At 39.6% G+C, this 13,546-nt stretch overlaps 1 protein-coding gene across 4 annotated transcripts in view; it reads right to left on the reverse strand.

Moving 5' to 3' along the window:
- The window catches only part of APLF (aprataxin and PNKP like factor), a 104,990-nt gene that overhangs the window by 37,752 nt on the left and 53,692 nt on the right, over positions 1-13,546 (reverse strand). For all 4 annotated transcript variants that reach the window (XM_038397011.2, XM_043511993.1, XM_043511991.1 and 1 more), the window contains exon 8: positions 2,731-2,853. In XM_038397011.2, coding sequence (XP_038252939.1) covers positions 2,731-2,853 — 123 coding nt within the window. The remainder of the gene's footprint in view (positions 1-2,730; positions 2,854-13,546) is intronic.

The following is a 13,546-nucleotide window of genomic DNA, read 5'->3' on the forward strand; positions in this document are numbered from 1 at the left end:
GGAAGCAGATGGCACAACATCCCTGCAGCCCCTTGGGGAGGGGGTGGCAGAGGGCTCTGTGCATTGGCCTTGCCTACAGGCACTGCTCCTAGGGTGACCAGACAGCAAGTGTGAAAAATCGGGACGAAGGTGGGGGGTAATAGGAGCCTATATAAGACAAAGCCCCAAATATTGGGACTGTCCCTATAAAATCACAGCATCTGGTCACCCTAACTGCCCCCCGCAGCTCCCATTGGGAATTGGCGGCCAATGGGAGCTTCAGGGGTGGTACCCACAGGCGAGGGCAGTGCACTGTGGAGCCACCTGCCCCACCCAACCCCAGGAGCCACTGCCGAACATACTGGCTGCTTCTGGGAGCGGCGCGGAGCCAAGGCAGGCAGGGAGCCTGCCTTAGCCCCGCTGCATGCCGTTGACACCCCGGAGCCATCACAGGACCTAACCACATCAGCCACACCATCAGGGGCTCATTCACCTGCATATCTACCAATGTGATATATGCCATCATGTGCCAGCAATGCCCCTTTGCCATGTACATTGGCCAAACCAGACAGCCTCTATGCAAAAGAATAAATGGATACAAATCAGACATCAAGATTTGTAACATTCAAAAACCAGTAGGAGAACACTTCAATCTCCCTGGACTCTCAATAACAGACTTAAAAGTGGCCATTCTTCAAAAAAAAAAACTTCAACAACAGACTTCAAGGAGAAACTGCAGAACTGAAATTAATTTGCAAACTGGACACCATCAAATTAGGCCTGAATAAAGATTGGGAGTGGATGGGTCACTACAAAAAGAAATTTTCTCTTTGCTGACACACACACCTTTTTGTCAACTGTTGGAAATGAGCAATGTCCACCTTAATTGCATTGGCCTCGTTAGCACAACAAAAGTAATCAACTGTTGAGAATAGGCCACTTCCACCTTAATTGAATTTGCCTCGTTAGCACTGACCCCCCACTTGGTAAGGCAACTCCCATCTTTTCATGTGCTGTAATATATATACTGCTTACTGTATTTTTCACTCCATGCATCTGATGAAGTGGGTTTTAGCCACAAAAACTTATGCCCAAATAAATTTGTTAGTCTCTATGGTGCCACAAGGACTCCTCGTTTTTATAAAAATTACATTGATGCACAAACCAAAACAGCATCCAACTCTCTCTCTTGAAGCTGTGTTGGTTCTGTCATTTTTCAAAGGACAACTGCACTTTAAGAACATCTTTAGAGTCACCAGTTTCCAACCAAGCTACGGGGAATTTTTTTTAGACTTGTGTGTATAGAGGTCAGTAATGTTAAAGGAAGTTGTTCATGCATCAGTACGTCCCAATAGAAATGTTGACAACTTTTCAAGACATGACTTTGCCCAGTAAATCTAGCAGCCACTAATTTCAGCTGGATCAACCTCTAACTGTGTATATTGAGGAGTGAAGTGAAACTTGCTGATATCTTTCCAAACAATCAATTGTCCACATTCTAAATATACATTAAAAGAAAATGCAGAACTTTCACACCATGAGGTGGACTTTACTACTTATCAAGACATATTTAAAAAATGAATTAAATTTTGTGCATGTTATTCTAAGAAATCAAAGTGTTGAATATTAAAATATTTATATTTGTTGTGACAGATTAGATGAAAGACGCGTGTATAAGAAGTCAGGATACTAATGCTAGCCCAAAAAGAATGTGTACTTTTTTATTCAGACTTGAAGAAGAGCTCTGTAAGCTTGAAAAGCTTGTCTCTCTCTCATCAACAGAACTTGAGCTTATAGAATATGTTACCTCACCCATCTTTTCTAATATCCTGGGACCAACATGGTTATAACAACATGGTATACCAAAAAAAAAGCACTTGTCAGATAAGCTGTAGTGAATGAGTAAATCATTCTCTCTTTCAAATAAAGGATATAAAGGGTAGATAGCTCTTCAACCTTCGTAACTTTGGAAACTTATTCACTGACATTCCCATTGTGGATGTAAGGTTTATCTTTTTTGACATGCCTGTTGGATCAGCAAAAACAATGAGGAGTCCTTGTGGCACCTTAGAGACTAACAAATTTATTTGGCCATAAGCTTTTGTGGGCTAAAACCCACTTCATCAGATGCATGGAGTGGAAAATATAGGTGGCAGGTATAAATACATAGCACATGAAAAGACAGGATTTGCCTTAACAAGTGGGGGAGGGGGGTGTCAGTGGTTAACGAGCCAATTCAATTAAGGTGGAAGTGTCCTATTCAATTGGCTCGTTAACACTAACCCCCCCACTTGTTAAGGCAACTATTGTTTTTTCATGTGCTGTGTATTTATACCTGCCTCCTGTATTTTCCACTCCATGCATCTGATGAAGTGGGTTTTAGCCCATGAAAGCTTATACCCAAATAAATCTGTTAGTCTCTATCGTGCCACAAGGACTCTTCCTTGTTTTTGCTGATACAGACTAACACAGCTTCCACTCTGAAACCTGTTAGATCAGGTCACTATCAGAGAGGTACCTTTGCAACAAATAATATTAGTGACAAAAATACTATAGGACTGTTCAAGGCAAGCTTCACATGGCAATAAAACATAACCCTGTCAAAAAATGCCACAACAGTAAGCTATACCCAAGATTTAATTTCAAGAACTAAACACTCCTGTATCATCATTTTGTTTGCATAGCTCCCAGTTAAAATATGTCTTGCTTTACAAATACAGACAGACAACTGTATTGAATTATGTTTCTTACCTATAACAAGTAGTTCCATATGGACATTCAGGTCTGTCATCATCATCTTGACTTATAACCTCCACGTCATGATAATCGCGGTCACCAGGGTGACTGAACTGCTGAAAATGAACTGGATTCTTCCTGTGATATTAAGGAACATATGTAAGTAAAAGTAAACAATATGACATTCACTACTCATGTGCATACAGGAACAGGGAATGATGTGCAGCTAATTCAAGCAAGTTTACATTCAACAATGCATAGTTATTAATCTGTTTGTGGCTTTGTATGTCGTGGTAAACTTCAGTTCTGTAATGTTAATCATTTAAGACCTGTTTTCATAGCAAATCATATAAAAGTTTTCAGTTTCTTTGCTCACGGGACTTGATTGTGCTCCGATAAAAGTTAAATAGGAGTTTTCCCCATTGACTTCAAATTGAAATAGTATATGGTAACTAATGGCCTGATACAAACTTCACGTGCTTTTTTCAGTACTTCTGTACCAAGATGGAACATGAGGAAAAAAGTTTTTCTATGGAGAGGTAAAACTCTATTACAAAATACCTACAAAACTGATAACCCAGTTGTAGAGACAAGGCCTTACTTAGGAATAGCTGGGTCTTATTTTCCTGACACCCAACTCTTAAGATCAGTTTCTAGAACAGTAAACCACCCTACTACAGTACAGAATCTCCCCTTAGTGGTCACCTTCCAAAGTATGTTTCAATTAACTATTTCCATACAATATACACATTAATGATGGCTGTTTTACTTGCCCTACTTAAACAGTTAAACTGCAGCCTCTTTTGTATTTGCAACTTTTATCTTTTAAAATCCATAAATAAATACCAACACCTATAGGCATATTCACACAATTCTTTGCCTTTCTCTCTCTCGCTGACAGGAGTACAAGATGCCAAAATGCATCTTCCTCAGTCTACTTGAGCAGACCATGAAAATAGGCTCTTTTCTCTGACAAAAAAAAGAATGCCCGAATCTCAAACTGCAAGATATAATTATTGGACCATGACATGTAAGGTGCGATCATTACATTCATAAATAGCTTTCATCCAGATCATACCACACGATCCATTGTCTACAGCCAAGCTCTACGATATAACTGCATTTGCTCCAACCCCTTAGACAGAGACAAACACCTACAAGATCTCTATCATGCATTCCTACAACTACAATACCCACCTGCTGAAGTGAAGAAACAGATTGACAGAGCCAGAAGAGTACCCAGAAGTCACCTATTACAGGACAGGCCCAACAAAGAAAATAACAGAACGCCACTAGCCATCACCTTCAGCCCCCAACTAAAACCTCTCCAACGCATCATCAAGGATCTACAACCTATCCTGAAGGACGACCCATCACTCTCACAGGTCTTGGGAGACAGGCCAGTCCTTGCTTATAGACAGCCCCCCAACCTGAAGCAAATACTCACCAGCAACCACACACCACACAACAGAATCACTAACCCAGGAACCTATCCTTGCAACAAAGCCCGTTGCCAACTCTGTCCACATATCTATTCAGGGGACACCATCATAGGGCCGAATCACATCAGCCACACTATCAGAGGCTCGTTCACCTGCGCATCTACTGATGTGATATATGCCATCATGTCCCAGCAATGCCCCTCTGCCATGTACATTGGTCAAACTGGACAGTCTCTACGTGAAAGAATCAATGGACACAAATCAGACGTCAAGAATTATAACATTCAAAAACCAGTCGGAGAACACTTCAATCTCTCTGGTCACTCGATTACAGACCTGAGAGTGGCTATTCTTCAACAAAAAGAATTCAAAAACAGACTCCAACGAGAGACTGCTGAATTGGAATTAATTTGCAAACTGGATACAATTAACTTAGGCTTGAATAGAGTCTGGGAATGGATGAGTCATTACACAAAGTAAAACTATTTCCCCATGGTATTTCTCCCCCCCACCCCACCCCCCACTGTTCCTCAGCTATTCTTGTTAACTGCTGGAAATAGCCTACCTTGCTTGTCACCATGAAAGGTTTTCCTCCTTCCCCCCCCCCCTCCGCTGCTGGTGATGGCTTATCTTAAGTGATCACTCTCCTTAGAGTGTGTATGATAAAACCCATTGTTTCATGTTCTCTGTGTGTGTATATCAATTTCCCCTCTGTATTTTCTACCAAATGCATCCGATGAAGTGAGCTGTAGCTCACGAAAGCTTATGCTCTAATAAATTTGTTAGTTTCTAAGGTGCCACAAGTACTCCTTTTCTTTTTGCGAATCCCATTCCAGACACTAGTTCAGACAGTAGGATTGTTATATACTTGAAGCCAGAAGCCATGTGGGACAACTCCATGGTTGTCATAGTGGCCATGAACTCCTAAGAATCATCATCTATACGACCACGAAAGCCACAAAAGCCTCAGCACATCAGTGCCACCATAGTGAGAAGCCTGGGGATTTCAGCTGTAGCTTCTGCAAAGTGCTCTATACGATCATATTAAGCTCATTTTACTCCAATCCTGGGACCCATGCATTAGCAGAAACTCAAAATTTTGAAGCAGGTGATTGTGAAGCTTCTGCTACATCTGAGACCAGATACTAAAACTATTAACAGCATAATGTACTTTTACGTAGTACAAGGATTTCAAAGCACTACACAAATATACCCATTTATAGATGGGTTAACTGATGATAAGGTAAGTGATTTGTCAAAAGTCACACAGCTAGTTATTGTCAACTATACCACTTGAATCCAGACTCAGTGTTTTGCTCAACTCACTAGGCCACACTTGAAGTTGCGTGCACTGACTGCAGAAAGACACTCTAAGGTTGCATTTAACAGTCATTTTATCTTTTTAAACTATCACTGAACCCTTTAGAGATCATCATCACTTCCTTCCGTCAGATTAAGCACAACCAATTTAATGATGTCTTGGGGAATCAACTGACCTTTTTAGTTTAAGAATAATCATTAAGATGAAACCAAACCTTTCTAGAGTTAGTTGGTTCAATTAGTTTTCTAGAGGTAACACTAATATGTTACCTAGATAAGCAAGGAGAATAGAAGACCACCAAGGCTAACTAACACAGCTTCCAGAACGATCCAAAAGAAAATAACGCTCTTGAATTGATTTTTATGTTCATTTCCACTCCAAGATTCAGACAGCAGTAGGTTTCTATCTAATGCCTCAAGTCCAACAGCAGTCATGTCTAGAAGTTACAGAATTTTATGTGTCAGTTTTCTTTTTAGGGATACTTTATACAAAACATGAAGATCACTGAATAATGGGCCTTTCACCAGAGGAGGTCCTTCTGATCATTTTTTGTTCAATCAAGCAAATAGATTTCTTAGGAACACTGACTGATTTAAGTTAACTGTCAAATTACATACTATGCGTGAAGAAACTTAAATGGCCATCAAGGCAAATAAAATATTAAACTCTACCCTGTCCTGTCTGACGAAGTCCTAGCTGTTCTGCTTTCATTTCATGCTCTGCTCAATGTTACCAGCATGCACAGTAAAAACATCAAATTATATACCATAGATAAGCCAATGTTTCCCTTCTTGACAGCAGAACAACCACCTACTCGTTCTCCCCATTGCTGTACTTACAGTTAACTTTCTACTTTTCTAAGGCACAAAACAATTCAGACAAAAGTAAAGGAACATCACATCCATTACACTACGGAATGACCCGTAGGCTACACTGTCGAAATGGCTGAATTCTGTAATAAACTCTTGGACAGTGGGGAACACTAATGTTAATGTAAGTAACACATTACTTACAAGAGTATTTTATATGCCTATACAGATTCACAAGCTATGCAGCTTTGTAAAATAAAAGCTTTAAATTATACTTGATATACCTGAGTTACTTAATACCTGCAGCTTTACAGTAATTTATAGAAAATTTTAGTTATTATATACCCAACTGGCTGCTAAACAAAGCATTTGAACAAAAAATGACAGTTACCAAAAATCAATGGAATTAATCACCAGGAAAAATCTTCCTGCTGTGACAATGAGCTATTTACTATAGTTTTTTAAGATTCCTGACTAGCTAAAGGATTTTTAACGAAACCACTTACAAAGTCAGTCGAGCTGATTTGAATCAATAGATTGGATTTTAATTCTCATTTATTTCCTAGAAGGCTTCTGATAGGTATACAAGCAACAAACTCATTTGGAACATCATTTTTTTAAAAAACAATGACTTTGCTGCTACAAGAAAAGCAGTACTTGTGGCACCTTAGAGACTAACAAATTTATTAGAGCATAAGCTTTCGTGAGCTACAGCTCACTTCATCGGATGAAGTGAGCTGTAGCTCACGAAAGCTTATGCTCTAATAAATTTGTTAGTCTCTAAGGTGCCACAAGTACTGCTTTTCTTTTTGCGAATACAGACTAACACGGCTGCTACTCTGAAACCTGTCGGTTTGCTGCTACAGTATCACCACCATTGGAGTCCCATTAACAAAAATGCAATCACAAGCCATAGCTATTACAATATTGATTGTAAACCTGAAGAGTTTAAATCTAAAGTTCTGACATGCTAGGATGTGTCTATAGTAACATCCTCCATCATTAAGTTTACTGGAAGAGAGAACTTAGAGAGGCTTATCAAATGCTGGGCTAAGTTTAATTTTAAGGAAAACTAAAAATATTCCATTTTCAGAAGGGAGTAACATATAAAATATTTAGAAAAAAAATGAGTATGCAAAGCCAAGAGTCCCTATGGGTCCTGTTCTGCCAGATCAGACAACAGATTCTGTATCTGTCCCTTCTAAGAAGTGCAGACATGAAACACAAGAGCTTTGGTGAGGTCACTGTCCCTATATAAAGAGTGCAACAGCTTCCAGACTGAAGCTGAGTAAATTAAGCTGAGACTACTTGAGACAAAGTATGGTATTGTGGTTTAGTTAAAGCACTGGCTTGGGACTCTGGAGATCCTAATTCAGTTCTTGGTTGTACCACACTCCCTTTAAAAGCCTGGACAAATCACTTGATCATTCCCCATCTGGAAAATGGGGATATACAGTCTTTCCACCACCCTTTATCTATTTACACTGTAAGCACCATGAAGCAGGGACAGTTTTGTACTATGTATATACAGCACCTTGTACAGAGGGAGCCTGATTTTGTTTGCCCCATCTAGGCATTAATGCAGTTCAAACAAACAAGAACAGCAGCAAACCAACAACCATCTACTGACAGGGAGAACCATTTGGACTGGCACAAAAACACATGAAAAACAAATCAGCATGTAAGAATTTAGCCTTTACTATTGTCCTGAGCGAGCCTAGACAATGGGGTTGGCTCACAACTGAATTGAACACTGATCCAATTTATTTTATTCTAAAGCAAAACTGGGGTTGTTGTGATTAGGGATAATGGAAACTGTCACGTAGCCATTAGTGACACTATCTTATTCTTGGAACAAAGGTGATGTGGTATCACTGAATTTTAATCTGCAGACATTCTCGCAAAGCCTGGTGATAGAATTAGTGGTATGAGAGCTGATCACCAGGCCTTCTCCTCTTACTGAAGTGCCTCCAGCTCGGTATGGGAAGAAACTGCCAGTTTGTGATTTATAAAAAGGAATGCCTGAAGGTACAGGGAGCATAAGTGTGTTGCAGAGGTCAATTTTTTTTAGTTTTTATTGTCAGCTACAATTTTAAAAGACTTGAACAGGGGGAGGGTTCCTCGGATAGACACACATAATAGGGAAGAACCATTATGTTTGCAAAAGGTTCACCTGTGGCCCAGGATTTCTCTTAGAAGGATATGCTGGTTACTGTAAACTTAGTACATATGGAGTAGAAGGTTGAATGCTATTTTAATCGGTTATGTGTTACTAGTCCAAGGTCACATCCAACAAACAGGCTCTTCTGGCAGGAGTTTGCCAGCCTGAAAGTGAAACTCTCAAGGTCATTCAACTGCTGCGGAAGTGGAGAACAGTGAATGAAGAGACATAACTAACTGTAGGAACACTCATGAAGTCTGAAAAGAAGCACCATTGCCATCTATGGAAGAGGAGGATTTAAGGGAATAATTAGTCGTGGAAAAGCTCAATTGCACAAGCCCAAGCTTGTTTTAAGTCAGGATTCATCTTATATAATTTAGAAGCAATGACTGAAATGGCAATACAAGTATCAGCGATAGCAGGACATACAGCTGGTGGCAAAAGAATTTCAACAAGCTTATCGTCTTCTAAACTCATACGAGATGCTTGTCTTTTCTGAAGAAGTGGTGGTGTGACCGCTGCCAATTTAGAAACGTTTTTGTTATAAGTTGTGAAAAAGAACAGGTGAATGCATACAGAGGTTTAGTAGTGGCTGAGAGATTTTTATCCACAGTCCCCAAAGCTAACTTCTCAAAAAGGAGGACTGAGGTCCTTTTCTTGTAAAAGAGGAACAAAAGGAGAAACATCCATCTGACATTTTGCTTGAGCAAGACACTGGTCAGTGAAGAAGATAGGTCCGTTGGAAAGGAAGGTAACAAAAGCATTAGAAAACAGGGCCAATTCAAGCACATCTGTTGCCCTCTGCAGATCAATTTCTGAGCCCCTCACCCCTATACATTGTGATCATGGCACCTCGGCTATTAGAACCATATGTTGTGTTGTACATAACCAACAGCTTCCCATTCACACTTCTTTACCTAAAAACTCCGTCACCCTCAACTGCATACACAAATCTCCAATCAACCAGCATTCTTAATTATTAAAAAAAACTGCTTTTAACATGATGACCAAAGCTACAAAATTATTTCTCAAGCTGTAAACAAGTAGGGTAAGGTTGATCCATGTTCACTTTCTAAGTGACTTCTAAAGTAAGTTGAAGCTGCTGCTTCCAATACTGAACAGTATTTACATGAAATTCTTGTCCACAAGCACAAGGTTTCTGTTATGCATCACTTTGTGACTAGTATTCCTTGTCTTACAAAGTTAATGGCTTCTGACAGACTCATTGCCAAGAACAGAAAGTCTATTTTAGGATAGATAAATTGAAAGGACTAAAACATGAGTTGCCAATAAAGAGAATATGAATTAATGTGAATTGCAACCAGACAGATTTATCAATAAAGATTTTAAAACTATGGTGTTAGTGATTCTTTTTGTTAATTCAAAAAAATTGTATTACAACTCTGTGTCTTAACCCACATGTTCTTATGGACATCCTCATGGAAAATGGAAACACGGCAATAAGTCATTACTGACTATGAAAGTGGAGTAAAGATACTCTCTCTTGTATGCCTTCATTGTTCTTTCAACATGATCATCCATCATTCCATAAAATCCTGTCTCAACTTCCTCCCTGCCACAATCTCACAAACAAATGCAGCTAAGACGGACTTATTAGCATGTAGAGACAAGGTGGGAAAGGTAATATCTTTTTATTGGCCCAACTTTTGTTGGTGGAAGAGACAATCTTTCAAGCTACACAGAGCTCTTAATCAGGTCTGGAAAAGGTAATCAGAACCTTTTAGGGCAAGTTTATGATCCTTTGGTCATATTTTGGTATCTATTCCGTTTTACCTACATAAGATTTTATGTATGCAACACTTTGACTGGCTCCCCTTTATCCTTTGCTCCAAAGTGAAATATGCCTTGAGAAGATGTAAATAGCCCATCTTTAATCAAGCCCCCACTGTCCCCTGTCCTGAATCATGAACCCTGATTTCAAATTTGCTTGTGGTTAAAATTTCTTTGAATCCCAAGCTCAAATATGGCTGGCTACAACCCCTTCAAACTTTCCACATAGTTAAATCTCCTTAAACTTTTGCATAGACTGTATTGGAAGAGAACTGTCCTATTTAACCAAAGTTATGAGCAATACTTGATCCTGACTATAGGCTAAAGAATCATAGGACTGGAAGGGACCTTGAGAGGTCATCTAGTCCAGTTCCCTGCACTCATGGCAAGACTAAGTATTATCTAGACCACTTCTGACAGGTGTTTGTCTAACTGGCTCTTAAAAATCTCCAATGATTCCACAAGCTCCCTAGGCAATTTATTCCAGTGCTTAACCACCTTGACAGTTAGGAAGTTTTTCCTAAGGTCCAACCTAAACCGCCCTTGCTGCAATTTAAGCCCATTGCTTCTTGTCCTATCCTCAGAGGTTAAGAATAACAATTTTTCTCCCTCCTCCTTGTAACAACCTTTTATGTACTTGAAAATTCACTTCTCTTCATGTGTCAGTATAATAATGCCTGAATCTGTAATTTTCACTCCTTGTATCTGAAGAAGTGGTTCTTTACCCAAGAAAGCTTATGCCCAAATAAATCTGTTAATCTTTAAGGTGCCACAGGACTCCTTGTACTTGAAAACTTATCTCCCCTCTTAGTCTTCTCTTTTACAGATTAAACAAACCCAATTTTTTCAATCTTCCCGCATCGATCATGTTTTCTAGACCGTTAATCATTTTTGTTGCTCTTCTCTGGACTTTCTCCAATTTGTCCACAACTTTCCTGAAATGTGGCACCCAGAACTGGACACAATACTACAGTTGAGGCCTAATCAGCGCTGAGTAGAGTGGAAGAATTACTTCTCGTGTCTTGCTTACAACACTCCTGCTAATACATCCCAGAATGATGTTTGCTTTTTTCGCAACAGTGTTACACTGTTGACTTATATTTAGCTTGTGGGTCCACTGACCCCCAGATCCCTTTCTGTAGTACTCCTTCCTAGATAGTCATTTCCCATTTTGTATGCGTGCAACTGATTGTTTCTTCCTAAATGGAGTGCTTTGCATTTGTCCTTATTGAATTTCATCTTATTTATTTCAGACCATTTCTCCAGTTTGTCCAGATCATTTTGAATTTTAATCCTATCCTCCAAAGCATTTGCAACCCTTCCCAGCTTGGTATTATCCACAAACTTTATAAGTGTACTCTCTATGCCATTATCTAAATCACTGATGAAGGTATTGAACAGAACCAGACCCAGAACTGGTCCCTGCAGGACCCCGCTCATTATGTCCTTCCAGCATGACTGTGAACCACTGATAACTACTCTCTGGGAATTGTTTTCCAACCAGTTTTGCACCCTCCTTATAGTAGTTCCATCTAGGTTGCATTTTCCTAGTTTGTTTATGAGAAGGTCATGCGAGACAGTTATCAAAAGCCTTACTAAAGTCAAGATATACTACGACTACACCTTCCCCTCATCCACAAGGCTTGTTACCCTGTCAAAGAAAGGTTGGTCTGACACGATTTGTTCTTGACTAATCCATGCTGACTGTTACTTATCACCTTATTATCTTATTATCTATCTCCAAAAGTCTAAAATATTAACTAATGTTTTAAAAACACTTCTTTACACAAGTCAGCCTTATTGTCTGACTTAGCAATACTCATGGCTGGACAAGCCTTTTGCTATTGTAAAAGTCTATGCAGGGCAAAGGGAAGTAGAGGACAAAAAGGAACTCTATGGGGCAATTCTTAAGCCATTGTAAGGTAGGTGGCACTGAAGATAAAGGAACACATGGAATTCTGGATCCTGTTGGGCAAGGAGAGGAAGAGGGAGCCCAAAGGAACCACTCTATAAAGCTAATAAAAGCTTCTCAGGATATTCATAATAGGCAGCATTCCAACGTTTTGCACAGCTCATACACTTTGCAGGACTGAACAAGTCTCAGAAAGACCTTGAAGTCCTCCTTGACTCAGTATTGCAGAAGATATAAGGGGAGCCAGGTGTAGAGTTTCTAAGTTCTGTATTGCTCAATTTTATTTTTTAAGCAAGAATTAACATATAAAAACCTTTAATTTTTATTTGCTACAAACAAATAGACACTAAGTTATATTCAAAACAAAATATGTCAAAGTATAAAAAGATTTGTGAAGTAACTGTGGTTCTTCAAGATGTGTGTCCCTATGGGAGCTTCGCTTTAGGTGACTACTGAGCAGTTCCCTCTGAGGTGAAGGGGGCTTCCGAATAGAGCAGAGCATGGAAAAAAGTACAGCAAAAGAACAGCAAATACCGTATTGGAAGCAGTCATAAGTTATTGCATAGTATTCCGCGAATGTATGAATATATGCCCACATAGAAGCTTTACATATTTCAATAATGGGCAGGTTTTTGAGAAATGCCGGAGAGGTGGAAATCGACTCTGTAAAGTAAGTTTGTATGTCTGAAGGTGCTTGAACTAATCCAGTCAGATATCCACCTTGAAAGTCTTTGATTAGAGATTGCAGACCCTTTTGATATATCTGTGAGCGAGAAACAATTAGGGAATCTTTCTGAAGGGTTTAGTCCTATCCAGATAGAAGGCTAGGGCTCGCCTGACAGTAACAGTGTGCAACAGTGCCTCTTGTTTATCTAGGTGAAGTTTAGGGAGGAAGACTGGCAGGTGAATGGCTGGGTTAATATGGAACTCAGAGACTTTAGGTAAAAATTTGGGGCATGATCACCAACGTGACCTTGTCCTTTAAAAATTATTGTGAAAGGGGAGCTTGCCGACATGACGGCTGTCAGGAATCCAGTTTTCATTGATAAATGGAGGAGTGAACAAATAGCCATTGGTTCAAATGGTGGTCTTGTAAGGCATTTAAGAACCAGACTGAGGTCCCTAAGAGATTTCCAAACCTCCTGAAGGATTTCACTGTTGTTGGGTGGGCAAAAACGGAATAACCCTCTATTTAAGAATGGAAAGCAATGATGGCTGCCAGATGGACTCTAATGGAGCTCAGCAATAGTCCCAAAGTTTTGAGTGTTAGCATATTCCAGCATAGTCCAGTATAGCTGGCAGCAATGAGGTCATCAATGGAATACGCTTGAGGTCACACCAACAGACAAATCTTGTCCATTTTTGAAAGTATGTGTAGTGAGTAGACTGTTTTCT

Source organism: Dermochelys coriacea, chromosome 3, assembly GCF_009764565.3.
Source record: "Dermochelys coriacea isolate rDerCor1 chromosome 3, rDerCor1.pri.v4, whole genome shotgun sequence".
In the NCBI taxonomy this organism is placed as follows: Eukaryota; Metazoa; Chordata; order Testudines; family Dermochelyidae; genus Dermochelys; species Dermochelys coriacea.